General features: G+C 33.5%; 1 protein-coding gene across 1 annotated transcript; it reads right to left on the bottom strand.

Moving 5' to 3' along the window:
• Nucleotides 1–7,536: 7,536 nt before the first annotated feature.
• On the bottom strand, nucleotides 7,537–16,258 carry LOC133319557 (CCAAT/enhancer-binding protein-like). The gene is made up of 2 exons (XM_061524595.1): nucleotides 15,317–16,258; nucleotides 7,537–8,958 (listed from the first exon to the last, which is right to left on the bottom strand). Exon 1 carries the CDS (start codon nucleotides 16,226–16,228, stop codon nucleotides 15,323–15,325), a length of 906 nt encoding a protein of 301 aa, XP_061380579.1. The 5' UTR covers nucleotides 16,229–16,258; the 3' UTR covers nucleotides 7,537–8,958; nucleotides 15,317–15,322.
• Between the last annotated feature and the right edge of the window lie 252 nt (nucleotides 16,259–16,510).

Raw genomic sequence — 16,510 nt, forward strand, 5'->3', positions numbered from 1 at the left:
CACTCCATGATTAACGTGTTTAAGAGGGACCAAAAAAATAAGTTATTTTAAAAACACTGTTACTTGTGTTAATTAATTTGATTGGTTATGTAATAAGACAATGAATCGTACTGTCGGATGTAATTTATTTGCTTAAATTAATATTATTTGTATATTATAAAGCCGTGTCAGTATGCGTGTTTGTCTGTCCGCCGACCGTTTATAATGAAGCCGTCCGCAGCAGCCCTGCGTTCGCGTTGCATCGATATATTTAAACGTCCTAATTTCTAAAGTGGGATCCATTTGCGGGAGAGACCTGTCCCTGGGTCCCTGGTACTACAGAACAACGTTTACAAACTTTCGCTCGGAAACGTCTATCGTGTAGTTTAAAGATAAATTAATTTGTATTATTATAATTTTTTGTATTTAATACAGTTACTATACGTTTTTTATGTCTTTAAGCACATTATTTTTAAAGGATACAAAAAAAGATTCTCAATTCGACTGTATTCTTGATTGATTCATTTCGTCACTTCTCTTATCTTATACTAAGATAATTTAATTTCTATTCCTTTGTAATATTTTCATATATTAAGCGATTAGAATTAATTTGAGCATATAAAAATATGCAATACAAAATATTATAAATGAAAAATTATTATTAGAAATATGTTTTAGTATTAAGTGATTTCGATGTAATTAATGTCTATCGATTCTAACTTTTGGAATGGTAGAGCCTAGCTGTGGTCAGTTCCAACAGATCGAAAATGGGCTGGCTCGACCGCGGAAGTATCATCCTCTCACAGAAGATCGGCGTGAAGAATTCTTTATTAGCTGTTTTTCGTCAGATGACTGAGAGAACCAGTTGCCCTTTCCCTTTTCAGATCCTTTCCTCTCCCTTGATGTTGATGTGTACATTGATTTTCTGTCCTGCATGAGCCGTTTTGAGATGTTGAGCGTGTTTCATTGGAATGGGATCCAGGGAGACCCGATGAAACGGATCACCGCTGGCCACCCGTAGGTCCGTGATAATCCGAACCTAGTCCCTCCCGGTCTAGGAGGCTATCCCACCGCCAATCGAAAGTCCTTAGGTTATTCATATGTCGGAGTGAAAGACCGGATTGGAAGATAGTTTGCAACCGCGGGTCGGAACAGAGGCCCTTTCGTGCCCCGTGCTAGCAACACACAAACCTCGACTCTCAGTTCAGACCATGGGTAATGCTCCTTGGGTCATCTAACCACTGACTGTTGCATTCTGAGACACAATCAGTACAAACAATGATTCCCTGTCCACCTGAGAGACGTCTTGTATGTCACTACAAGTCAGCAAACTGAGATGGATTGCAAGAATATTACGCATCCTACCCCTGGAAGCAGCCTTGTTTTTCTTCGGAAGATTCGTCGATCTACGCGAACGCATTTTATTTCCAGCTCTGCTATTCACTCGGGTGGTAAGTCGCCACCCTGGTTTGGAAGTCCTGTACAGGAGCATTAAAACAGTTAAAACATCGAATTTGGGCTCCGACATTATTTATGAGAGATCCGAAAGCCTCCGAATTGAAAAAAGATTATAATGCTGCTTCCAGGTCTTGCGAGTGGGGGATTGCCAGTGAAAGAAGGAGCACGTAATCAGAATTGGTGCGAGATTATTGGATGTCCCCTAGGGAACTCGTTCCTTTCGGTCTCTCCCTAAAGCAGTAAAGGCCATTATTAATGTACTTACTCTTTACCCTTTCTCTACAATCCTGACGGGTCGCCATTAAAAAGAAGGCTGAGTTTCTTCGCACTCTTTTTGCATCGAAATCAGATCATGCGCAATGTGCGTTTTATCCAGAGCACTGTATTTGCCGTCCTGTCGTCAATTGTTATCAAGGAGTCCAGCGGTCCAGATGGTAACCCAGCTTCTGTGCTTAAGACGTATGCTTCCGAATTGACTTTGGTTTTACGCACCTATTCTCACTCTCTTATGCTACTGGGAAACCTCTAAAAAACTAGGGGCAGTACTCACTCGCAGAAGGTCGGCGTGAAGCAGTCTTTAATGGCTGCGTTTCGTCCGATGAATGACAAAGCCGGTTGCCCTTTCCTTTTTTCCACCCTTTCCCATTTCCCTTTTCCCAACCCTTTTCCCAACTCTTCCCCAAACAAGGGTGGCAACGTATCCGCAAAATTATTTTGCGGATGTCCATGGGCGACGGTACTACCTCCATCAGGTAAGCCGTCTGCTGTTTTTCCCCCTTTATCATAAGGAAAAGGGCGATTCAGTACTTCACACCGGGACACTTGCTTTTAATATACAAAGCACAGGTTCGTCCCCACATTGAGTATTGTTTCAATTGACTCCATACGACGTCGGGCAGTCCGAAGTTCGTACTGCAGATGTCCATGGGCGATTGTGGCTACTTCCCATCAGGTAAGCCGTCTACTCTAAAAAATTTTAAGCAAATAGTTGTTATTGTATCTACTAGATAAATAATATATCTGAGCTGACCTATATATATGTAATTTCTTTTATTTTTTTAAATCAATTATTTTCTTATATTACATTATACAAATAATTTTATTTATTCTAATTATATTCTTCTATACTTCCTCTTATTTCAAGATATTGTATATATATATATTAACTTTCAGAATTAATACGTTAAAAATTAAATTTTTATATTTTAATATTTAGAAAATCTGATATTATTTCCTCATGAATTTACATATATATCGTTTTATTTTTTAAAATACTATGAGTACCTATTTTAAGGGCCTAAAGATAAAGTTAAAGCGATTAAAAATTAAACTGAATCATTATTTACGATTATCAATCAGAGCCTATAAGTTATTTTATACCTATGACAACATGAATGTTACAAAAAACAAAATGGCGTGTCATAAAGAATATTCATTTTTCCATTGTTCTAGTAACGATTATTTATTAGCAAGGATGTTTGTTTCATTGTCATCAGCTTCAAAGATGTGACAAAACAAACACTTTCTTAAAGGTCACAGGACCCGTGACCTGACCTCCTGTCACTCCACCGTTTTCTCAGTTTAATGTAAACTGTGTCAAAAAAAATATAGCTAAAGAAATCTAAATTTCACAATAATTTATTGAGAAATGCGACCTCGATGATAAACCCGGATATCCGGATGAGTGTCATACATTTTCCTCGAGAATAAAACTGATACGAGTTCATACAATCATTATAACAAGAGAGAATAATGTACAGCATCAGAAGTAGAATATTATGACACATTGGGAGGGGTCTAATAAGTATGTTTGGGAATCAAAATATTGACGGAAAATTTTTATTATCAGTCATATATTAAATATGTAGCTTGTCATATGTGTATGTATTTCTTTTGATGAAAGTCGGTTTCTGTTTGTTTGTTTGTAACATTAATAAGTCACATTATATTACAGGAAGCAGCATTTAGGTTTCGCTGGATGTTATTTGAGCTGATCACAGAGTAATACAAAAACCTTACCACCTGCATTAAAGCACTATAACTTTGAGTTGTTAACTTTACAATTACATATCAATAATATAATCTATAGTATTGTGATTGTTGAGATGAAAATATTATATGTATTTTATCTTTCGTTATATTGAAGAAATTAAAAAAATTTATGTTATTACAACTGAATATTTCCTTGTAATCATGTTATAAGTGCTGTGTAATCCTTTGTATTTTCAAAGATAAATGTTTTTAGAAAACGAAACCGACAGACAGATTAATTTTCTTTTTATATATGAACTTTTTTTAAGTATATTCTGTCGCTGTCACTGTCATTCGTGTGTGACGGCTCCGTGTGTCGTTAGTAGTCTGTGTGCTGTAATATATTTGATATGTAATTCGTTTATCGCTTGCATTTGCATTTCTTTATAGCGTATTTGTTTCAATTTAATAAAACGCAATTTACTATTTGATTGTCTTTATTTGTGGGACGCTTGCAATAATAAATTCTCGTTATAAAAGTTCTAGATAAATAATTTTTTTGTTACGCATATCAAAATGTATTATTTTTTTTATTGTGAATGTAAATGCTATAAACAATGTATTTAATTACCTAAATATTGAAAATATCTTATTAATTGTGTATTGATAGTAAAGTTTATAAAATAGCTCAGTATATATATGTTTAGTTGCGTGTCAGTCAAGGTGATTTGTACGATTATATCCGAGCCTCTCGTCTGCCAACTAGATTTGGCAAATACTAAGACCGAGGACATCGAATATTGCTCAGCATTTAAATATCAAAATCTTCCTCTCTATGAAAAAATAGCTTGGATCGTTTGAAGATAATAGCGATAGTAATGAGATCACGTGTTATCAACATAAACAGCTGTGATACAGTAATTTTGTATTATAATAAAATTCTACGGTTATAGTATTGACAATTGAAACAGAATCTATTTACGAGTGACATTTATTTGTTGTATAATTAGTAATAACAATTGGCATGTGTTATTGCTGAAACTATATATTTAAGATGTCCGCTACTATAGTCTGCAATGTTTACATTACTTACAACTAAGAATTTTGCGAGTACACATTATTTTTTTTCAGTTATAATACGTTGTTTTATTATTTGATTTTATATTTTTCAAACTTTTCGATAACTTTCAGCTCCGTGATCATCCTCAGATGAGATGATAGTATTTAGATCATTTTTTCATAATCAAATTGAATGTTTTATTACTATGCACATATTTTGTTTAGGTTTGGTTTAGCTTATACAGCGTGTGCAATATTCTTCAATTTGAGTTACAGTCGTAACTTTAAAACTAACTTTTCGTGATTATCAAACATCGTCTCGAACGAAAATATTCGAAGTTTTTTTTTTTCATTTGAACGGCTTCTGGAAGTTTAGCAATCATTTCTTTGATTTTGGAAATATCGTTGAATTTAACAAAGATATGAATCTTGGTCTGGACCATAGACTAATATGTAACTCGGTTTTGGTAATTTTCTGGAAATTTCCCCAATGACTTTGACATATATTTTAATATTTTATTAATATATGTTATGTAAGATTTTTTCCGAATTTTCCTATTAATCTTAAAGCAGTGGCGTACGTGTTAATTATTTTTATTTCTAAGGTCTTAGCATGAAGACTATTTCAGATCAAGGGGGACTTCATAAAATTTTTCTATCCGATGAGATTTTTACTAGACATAATCTTTATTTATTTTTAATTAAATTGACAAGCCCATCAACAAGATATCATTTGACCCCCAAATATAGGAATTAGACAAAGTATGAAGGTATAAAACTTTATTCATTATAAAAATCTCATAAATGTCATAAAACTAGAGAAAGATTTGAAGAATAGAAAAAATACATTTAAATCCATTCACACATATATTAAAATAATATGTCACAAAAAAATATATTATAAATTTTTCATTCAAAAAAATTATTTGATATAAAGAAAAATAACAGGAATACAAATATACCATATAACAGACTTTTTATTTTATACATTATACTTTGGCGAGAGTTGACCCAGACATGCATCTGGGATATCAAGGTATGGAAGGAAAGGATTGATCCTGATCGACATAAAATACTTTAGTCACTTAAAGCTAAATAAAATCACATATTAAATAAGAATGACTCAGAACTGAGCGATTATTATATAGTGTGGGAAAAATTACATATATTTTATAAAACATTTTATTCCCGGAGATAGAACTAGTACGCATCACATTGCTGACGAGAAGCTGTCTCATTGATGACTCTAAAACAACTGAACATAATCTTTTATTCTGATGATTTTAACATTTAAATTGTCTCATAATATCAAATATTTAAGAGAAAGTCGTGCTAGTTACACTATTTGTATCTTTAGAACGGCTGTATAAGTTTGGCTGAACTTTAGCGGAAAAGCTTAGAACCAGGAAAAGGATAAAGGATACTTAACATCCGATCGAAAAAGAAAAAAAATATTACTAAAATCCACAATGTACTTATTTACTATCTTTAAGGAGGAACAGAGTACGATCGGTCAGCTATACATTTCTAATTCTGAAAGTAACGCGGACGAGGTCGCGGGCAGAAACTAATGTCAATATAAAGAAGAATCTAAAACAAAAGAAAACAAACTTGATAGTTAAGGTTTATAACATGCTAACTTTGTACGCAGAAAAAAATCTACAATTTCTTGTTGTACAATAGATAACATGTCAGCTGTTCATGAGTCTTTGACATAGGAGAGTAAATATGAAGCCAAGGTCGGAGTTAGAGTTGACAATACTACTAGTGACGTCTAGACTCAGTCTTTCCAAACTTTGAATACATATGGACTGGTTCCTCCATAACAGAACAGTTCTTGAGTTGGTACATGCAACCTTGCGAATATAATAATAGATTTTTAATGAAATCTAAAAAAAAATATAGTAATGTTGGAATGAAAACAGGAAGAATTAGAAATTGATTTTTAAGGAATTTCTAGTGTTCCTTTAAGACAAAACTTTATTAACATTACTTACAAGTTACAATTGATTGCCCGCATGCGTTCTAAACCGGCATTCCCTCTCGCTCTGTCTCTTTTTACGGCACTTCCCCTCCCCCCCCCCGGAGCGTAAAACGTTTAACGCAACCTTGTTGTAAGTCACATTAAAAGTTAAATCAGTTGTAGTACCCGTATGTATTCAGGGTATAAATGTATATCTTTGTCTCCAGTTTTCAGTCTCAACTGTAAAGCGTCTGTTTACTGATGTAAGCTAATGGTAAGGATATGTTATAATATCTAAAACTTTTGCGAGTATTTTTTTTTTATTAATTCAAATGTACTAAGCGTTTTTCATTATTATTTCAAACTGCATACTCGTAAGTCGGCGGTAGATGACGAATAACAAAATCAACTGACAGACATTCTCATCTCGTCCGCCTCTGAACACGGTTGCTACAAAGTAACCGAAACGTCCGGAGATTGTAGTTAAAAATAATAATAAGAAACGAATTCATTCGAAAATATTAATTTTACTTAAATTATATATTACGCTTACCACAAGTTACGTTGTCACACTTGACACGCAAAGTTTGTAGTTTTATATTTGTATAATTGGCATTGGCTATTACATATAGTACTCGACATACAGGCTGAACTATTTTAGTTTATGTACTGCGTGAGAAGAATGCAGACAGATATGATTCACCAGATACAGACACACGTATATGTATAATATATGTATGATTAACTTCTAATAGCTTAACGTAAAATATATTAGTTTAGAGTTATATAAAAAAAATACGTAATAATTATTGTATTGTCAGTTTTTTTTTTTAATTATGTTTAATTTCTTCACGATTCAACTCCTAAGTGTTTTTTTTTTTCATAATCAGCTGATCAGCTGTTTTTCTGTTAAAAACAGTGACCATGCGCCGACAGACAACACTTTAAATTGTTCCAGGCTTTATTACACTTGACATTTTTTTTTTAAAGAACTTTTGTTCTTTACTGATGCATTTATTTGGATCTAAAAAGTATATTTTTACATAATTGACATTATTAATAAGGTATCAGAATCCGATCAGATTTTTGGGTGTAATGAAAAAAGGTTTTATATTAAATAAGTATTTATTATATTACTTGCACCTATATTACAGTTTTGTCAAAAAGGCCACCTCTAGGAAAGAATAGCGTTACATGGAAACAAAAAAAAACAAGTCAGAAACAATAACAAAGTCTTTGGTTCTACGAAGAATGAAGTTTAGCACCATTTTGAAAAAAAAAATAAAAATAAAACAAAAATCAACAATTCAATAAAAATTAAATAAGAAAAAAAGATTTGAAACTAGGTTTCTTGGCCTCGGCTTTGGGTCGACGCAGACTTCAGACGAGATAATCTAAGTATAATTTCAAAATGCACGATCGAGCCTCTAATATCTTTGATCTCGTCTACAGTCTGTGCAGACCGACGTACTTAAATTTTTTTATAAAATTACATTAAAATATAAAATATATAGACTTAAAAACTTAATTATAAAACGGGACGGAATAACAGTTTCACCTAAATTAACGTCTACAGACCAATGAACGCTCAGAGGGATGGTGGAATAAATTAAACAAGAATATATAAAATAATAAAAAAAAAACTTATCAAATTTCATTGGCTTGTAGAATCTATTGCATGATCCGTGGTAACTATGTTTCGAGACCCGTTTGACTCCAACCCCATAGATTAACTAGCCACAGAGCCACAAGGCGTACAGCCTACCGTATCGTGGCCTATGACCCGCTTAAGGTACCATTGTACTCAAAAGATTACTCCTTATATTTATAACAACAAGGTACATAATAGGAATAAACATTTTACACATCAACAATATACCTTACAGAGTTATCCATTACATCTATTATTTACAAACATTCATATATATATCATATATAATAACGTCTCCATCTAGTGTGATAATGTACAGCATAAATAATTTAAGTCACTCGTTTGATGTAGCGGAAGATGTAAGACAGAAAATAGGTTTCCAAAAAAGAAAAAAACAAAAATATTTATTATATACAACCGATTTACATAATAATTACAATTATTCCTATATATTACATTAACAAGATTAAGTATAGAGCGAAATGAATTTAGTGAATGTGTTAAACGAGCGATCTAGCGACATCTACAAATGGTTTTCGTGTTTAAAACAATAAGAAACAAATTAAATCGTCTCTGGCAGTGAGGGTAGGGCGTAGTGCCTCAGCAGGAATACAACATACTAATAACTCCGTTCAATAATAAAAAGAAAGATAAAGAAAAAACTATAGGAAAAATTATGACTACACAGATAAAAAAATATTGGCCGCAGACAATTGAGATCACTTCCTAGCGGCCATTTTGTAATCTGTTCCCATTATACTATAATATAATATTAAAGTGTAAAAATCACAATTATTCCTCTGCACGGTTACCTTACAGACAAACAGACACTATCGTCTATGTAATGCACTTATCACGGTCCCTTCAATGGATACGTCTGAAACAATACAGAAATGTTATTAGTTATACATAACACATACAAACATACAAATTAAGATAATAGCTCTCAATAAAGCGTAAATAGGGAAAGTCGGGGAATAGCGTTTGTTTGTGTCGCATTTTCTTTAAAACTTATAAGTAACGAAAATAATGCATATATTAATTTATATTTGGATCGTAACATCCGGGTTAATAGGCAAAGCTGGGGGAGTCAGCTAGTGTTACAAAGATCTTAAACGCTATAAAGTTACATCACATCAATCACACTACTTGATCGATGACGAGTTTTTGACCTAAGTACGTTTTGAGAATTTTGTAGTTAACCGACTTAGATTAACAAAAAAAAAATATGCAAAAGAAATCAATATTTCCAACTACAACTTATCGTAGGATAAAATACCAAAGAAATAAATATATATAATTTTCTCTTTATATAAACGATATCTGACTTTAGCTCGCAGTGTCCGCTATGAACATCGAATAGTTAAACCGGCCGTATATTTAACTAATAGATTTCACGGTTACCGTCCCATTAGCCATCCATTCAGTCAAGCCCGTGTATATAAGATGTGTTATATAACCGCGGAAGCTGGCTGTGCTACTTTCACAGTTGCATAACTCTTGCGCAATGTTCCACAGACCTAATATCCCACTGACGCTCTTACGTCACTATTATTATATATATTTTTTTGAAGTTGAATGTTATTAGAAAGTAGCGCGTGCGAAACAGCACGTGTGTTGCCATAACCGAAAATTATGACAATATAACAGTTATAAAGTCAAGAACACATCGTAATCAGACTGAATTGATTTCAAAGATATGTGAATCGATAGTTAGACTCTAGAACATTCCTGTTTATATCGTAGAAGCTTCCAGCGACTGGTTGGTTAAAGTGCACACTTCATATTACACTTTTAAGACACCTTATTTATTATTACAATAAATACAAAGACTATTAAACATCATATGTTTATAATATTAATACGGAACTTTTATAAACTTCTGCTAGGTACATTCATATGAATTAATATTTAACTTTTTTACATTTATCGTGAATATAAAAAATAATAACATTCAATTGTCGTCTTCATATATTAACGTTGTTTTATATCAAAGAGCTTTATCATGTAAAGGGTTTCAAACCATCTCTACAATGGTACACGATAGAGATGATTCTAGCGTCATAGAAAAATCACAGTTTGGGGCTCAATGACCCCGCGGTGCATGGCCGTTGCACTCAACCACGTGTATGATAAGAATTTTATAAAATAGATCATTGTTAGAATATTTAAATTACTAGTGTAGCAAAACACTATCCACTTGCATTAAGACATACTCGAAGGAGGTTTTATTAGATAATATAACTTTTACTTTCAACGAATAGATTGACATAAAAAATATATATAAAAAAAAAAACAAAAAGATTACCTTACTCAATGAACGGAGCTTTTAAAAAAAACGGTATTATGTATAAAATATTATTCAATTTCTATACCATTACACAGAAACCCAAAAAGTCAAAATAAAATCATTATGACGTAATGGATCTCAAATGTGGGTTGAATTAATAATAAAAAAAACCAACATGGCGTCTCACGCACACACGCGCGCAGTGAAAGTGACATGTAGATTGTCATTCATCGCGCGGCCGGTGCGGCGTGCGGACGTGAGGACGGGCATGTTACTCAGATATTACTTAAGGATTTTAAACGAGTTTTGAATCTGCATGACACACATTTTGTATCGAGTTTTCCTTATAGTATTATTAAGAAAAGATATAAAAAATATGTATATTTCAATAATACACTTACATTAATCAATCAATGAACCATTTCACTAATTTATACTGATTAAGTATCGTAACAGTTTGAAACTACGACTTATTTAAATACAGTTCAAAACAAACAACAAATAAATAAATGCTATACAAATTAGTCACAGTTTTTAGTGATTCAGTGACTTATTAATATTGAAAGGGCTCAATGTATCCAAAGCGTTATCACACTGATAAACTTAAAATAGTAGCGATTACGAAACTGTTATTTTTAATAATTTTACACGATTAGAATTCAATATAAACTTAATGTATATTAGAAATAACTTACAAGAAATTTAAGGGAAGTTTAATTTAAAAATAACCTACTAATTTCTATTTACAAAACGATCAAATATACTATATATTACCTACTACCGCTTAGTTATTTCGAAGTAAGATAAATGTACGTGTCTTAAGTCCAAAGAATATCAGCTTGAAAATACACTTGTACTTGCAAGCGTTCAGTCGAAAATCTCATGTAGCGAGATCATTGGGTCATAGAATCTTTACTTTAAGAATATAATCTATCGATATATATCTTGTTTGTTTGTTTGTTGATAGCGGATCTATGTCGCTCTATCGATGCCCCAAATAATGATACGATACCGTAGTTTTAACCGTGCCCGGTTAGTTTAACTGAACTCTTCACTAACTGATAGCTAATAACAGCTTGGAATATTAACGTCAATTCTGAAAGGTCTTAACTTCGCTCATTTATATGTTATAAACAGAGTTTTTCGCTTAACTCTTTTTTAATAACTTTAAAACGTCAACATTTTCTGTTTACTTATGATTGTGTACAATTATTACTAAATCTAACATCGATATTTTCGATCGAATATGACTGTTAACTCAAATACGTAATTAGTTAATCCAATTTTTTTAAATTACTATTACATACCTAAAAAAATAATATCAAAGTTCTTTTAAGTTAAAATTTATTTACGTTAAATTAACATTATGTATTGGTATAAATAATTTTTGTTCTGATTATATATAAAGGGTTATTTATATATATTTTCGGACGAATATAAAAGCGACTAAATATATGACAAAAAAAAAATTATATAAAAATATCCGTCGTTACTAAGCTTTCGACTTGCAAACTTTAAGTCACGTTGGAAGCCATGACGGCGGAAACGTGGCCATTTAAAAAAATATTATTACGACATATCATTTATATCACTATAATAAGTATATAAGAAACTTAATAACGAGACATAATTTTTACAATAAATAACAAATATATATTATGATTTTATTACTAAGGAGGGTGAATATATTGTAATGGTTATGAGACAAGGTCGTATGTTTGTTTTATTTTACTTTTATTATATAATAGTATGGAATAGAATAAAGGGAATGAACGAACAGACAAAAAGATTAACTAACTATTAATGATAAAAATATAGTGGTATATCGACTTTTTAAATTCTCAGGACACGAAGCAAAATATAGGTCAATAATGTTTATATTCTGATGTAGATTAATTTTAACATATGATTTTTAATAAATATATTGAAGGATTATCTTTTCGAGATTTTGTGACATTTTTAGTAATGTATGTGTAATAGTAAAAACAAAAAAAATACGCGTATTTTAATATGAATGTTCATAAATAAGAGTAAATCTCGAATATGACATTAAAATACATCTGAACGCCGATGTATTTTGGGCAACAAAGGTATCGAAGTTTCTCTTTTGAGACGACTTTCCAACCGGGCCGCGTTATACAATACCGCACCAACTATTATTTATCAGTTGGTTGTAAATGATTTTTTTTATTTATTTTATATTATTTTATGAAGTATGACGTAACCTGACATACATACAGTGTCGACACCTCGCTGCCTGGGTTGCGACACTGATTGTGGTTTACAATTTAAAGAAGTGGAAATCACCTGAATACTTAACCCGTAATAATATTAATGGTGATATAGTTAGTTTGTTAGTCTGTTTGTCAGTTACGGGAGACCTTTTTTAATTAGAATATACATTATTTTACACGCAAAGATTTTTTTGAACTTTAATAATACTGTATTAGTAAAAGAAATTGTGAATACAAGATATAATTTAGAATTTTTGAGACTTTTCGTCCAGACTACGTTTAAAAATGAGCTTTGATAGCTGATCATTAATTATTTAACACATATACCTACTTTATAAATAAAAATAAAATAGAAAAAATCCAACAACCAATTTGAATAAAGTTTAGATGAATTCATTAAGAAATATATATATATATAGACATACATACAATTATATATATTTAAATTATACATAAGTGAAAAATAAAATTTAATATATACATATTTCTTACATAGTATCGTCCAAAATACAAAAGACACACAAAAAAAAGTGAAAGCTACACACACACACACAAACATACACACACACCAGACCGCACGCACACATTGATTCATCGTGAACAGATCCTTGTGAGGATAAGGCTGATCACAGACACGACAAATATTGTGAAACATTATATATATATATATATATATATCAAATTCATACATAATAAACCAAACTATTCACAAATGCTCATATTATAACAGCTGTATTACTCAAATCTAACTTAAAAAATTATATTCTTTGAAATTACATTAAACACATTATTAATAATTATTTTTTTAATTATGTATAATGTAGAAAAGTCATTGTTGTAGAAGTCGTAATCAGGTAATAGTGTTCAGAGAGCCTTATTTGAATCAGTGCTAATAGAGTTAATTTAGTTCGTATATGGATCTCATTAGTAAATTAGTGCTTTCTCTACATCTATAAATGCACAAGTATAGACAGACAATCAGACATCTATATATATATAAGGTATAATCACGAGAAGACTAAGCCAAAGGGTATTAAGTTATAATAAAGACGATATATAATACATTTAAAAAATTGCCTCTAACATTAAAGTATTTCAAATAGTCTCATTATACATTTTTGATAAGTCTGTATAAAGTTTTCTACAACTAGAATGTTCTCAGTGTTTTGTAAGGATCTATAAGCAGGAAGACAAAAGATATACTTCAGAACTATAATGTTTTTGTTCCGTAAGCAAACGTGAAATAGTTAAAATCAACAATTCAATCGAAAGGCTGGAAGTAGGGCAGGCGAAATTTCGACAGAGCTCAGAACAAAACAAATCCTATTATATAGTCGATAAAGTCGAATATCCGATGTGACGCTTATAGCGAAAATGAAAGTTATGAAGTACGTTTTGCACAAACGAATCTGAATACGAGTTCTCGATTCCGTTCGCGGTTTTTTTTTTTATTTTAACATTGCCGTAGGTCCGTTTTGATGTCAAGATTTGTTACGTTAGGTCCTTTGTGTGTGTTTTAATTATTATTATACCAAAGAGGTTTTAATAGAAGCTCTATTTCTCATAAGGATATTTCCTAAAATGGATTCTAACATCAAAACGAAATAATTAGAGCGAATTTTAATATAATGCACACATACGTCCGCTAATGGTTTGAACTGATTCGCCAAAATATAGTTTCATTGATAACATATCCCTGGCCGAGAGGAAGCTGGAGGCTGTCAAGGCTGAGATAAATGCTCTAAAATTTGATAAAAAAAAAGAAAACGCGGAAGAGATTTTAAATTAAAAAAAAAACGACACTAGTTTCCAGACCAACGATTTGACATCAAAGTACCAGGACGTCATAAAATGGCGGGAGATTGGGATTATAAACATCCAGCATAACATTTAATGTGTACGAAAATTGGCTTTATTACCACTATATAAGATTGAATTACTAATGCATGTCATACGGGCTCTTTAAAGTCCTCGAGGAATTAAGTGTTATAAAAACGCCATAGCAGTTCTCTAACGTGCAACGAACAAAGAAATATAATTTAATGTATATTATATATAATTGATAAAGTTGTGATTACTACAAAGCTGTTTAATATAAATTATTCATAGTGTTATTTGAATGTTTTAGAAAACATGGAGTGACTCAGGCCACGTGATCGGGACACGTGACGTAAAAGAAAAGTCACAACAAAAGAAAAGTAGGAAATGTAGGCGAAGACGAATATATATAATAACTTGTTAAGAACAGCCCCCACTATCATATTGTTTAATTGATAAACATATTATTATTTAAATTTTTTAATTAATCATCGATAAACTAACGCCATCTTTTAAAACTATTGCAAATTATTGCAGAGTTTAACACTTTTCCAAATTCAAAGCTCTAAATATGAGTTGAATTTTTTTTAATTAATTTTATTAAATTATATTCATAGAGGTTCTATATGAACTATATGGAACAGAACTCTTATATGCAATTTAAAAAAAAATACAAAAGAAAATAAATGAACGCCGAGAAAAAAGAAAAAAATATATGCATCAATAAAATTTGGTGATTTCAATAGTAATATAAAACACTGAAACAACACGAAAATAAATGGAACATAACGCGGAGTGTAAAATAACAATAAAATTATAGGAAATGTAAAAAACACATCGACTAGTTATTGTTTTATAGATGACGTGGAACAAGCCAACAAACGTACACTCACCTACGGTCAGAGCGTGTGGTCGTTTCCATGGGGAGCACCCAGCTGCAGCATCGACCGGCACAACTCCGTGATCTCAGGGTGGTTCAGGTTTATGAGGTGGACGTACATCTGTTTGTGGAGGCTGAGCTCGCCCGTCACGGCCTCCAGCCTTTTCAGCAGAGCCTCTTTCTCTCTCAGCAGCGTCTTCACCTTTTCCTCCACCTCCCGGGACCTGACCTTTGCCTTCTCGCGTGACTTCCGTACTGCGATGTTGTTTCGTTCCCTTCGCCTCCTGTACTCGTCGGTACCTTTGTCCAGAACCTTGCCCGACGACCTTCTGGCCGGAGCGGGCTTGTGTTTCAACATGGGAGGCAGCAGGGGTGCTCCCAGGGGAGGCAGTGGCGTGAATCCTCCACCGTAAGGACCACTCACACCCACGGGAGGCTGGGGGTTGTATTGACCCGTATACTGAGCACACGAAACAGATCTCCTGAAGTCGTGGGGCTCCGGGGGCTCCTCTTTTATTGGTGGCGCCTGCTCGTGGTTGTTGTTGGGGACGGGCGCTACGTAGGAGGCCCCCGAGTGCACGGGCTGCGGCATGTAGGCCAGAGTCCGCGGGAACGATCTCTGCTGCGGGGACCTCGCCCCGGGCAGTATCTCCTGGAACAGGGCCATAGTCTCCTCCCCCCGGAACTGGTCCTCGATGAGGTGCTGCAGGTCCAGGCTGATCTCCTGGCCATTAAGCTCGTCCAGGTCGGGCGGGGGGAAGGCATTCCGTTTGTCCTCGTTGGCCTTCTTGAGGTCTGGTTGCGGCGGCGGCTGCGGCGCCGCGGCCTGGTCGTACATTTGCGGGGATTCCATCCCGCCGGGGCCGAGGGGCCCAGCGGTTCCTGTGCGGGTCTCCACTTCACAGTCCTCCGTGTCACAGCACATGCACTCCGCGTCACGTGCGTTCGCTCCGAGGGCCGGCCGCTAACTGGCGAGGCGCGCGCGCAAGCCTGTCCGCCGTCCAGCGACCGGAAGGAAGCTGCTCGAGAACTTCGCGAGTAAAAGTCTTCGGGCCCTGGTCCCCAGGCCTGCTCGCGGCCCGTGGTCTTTATAATAATATTATCGTTTACTTTATACAACCCACTCACTGATCTGACCCACCAGATATTCCGCGACTGCAGGTCAATATTTCTCTAATTATAATTAGAATTATTTTTTTTATTTATA

This window comes from Danaus plexippus, chromosome 25, assembly GCF_018135715.1.
Source record: "Danaus plexippus chromosome 25, MEX_DaPlex, whole genome shotgun sequence".
In the NCBI taxonomy this organism is placed as follows: Eukaryota; Metazoa; Arthropoda; class Insecta; order Lepidoptera; family Nymphalidae; genus Danaus; species Danaus plexippus.

Excerpts from the sequence above, each read along its gene's own strand:
- LOC133319557 (XM_061524595.1), bottom strand. The coding sequence starts at position 16,228 with ATGTGCTGTGACACGGAGGACTGTGAAGTGGAGACCCGCACAGGAACC.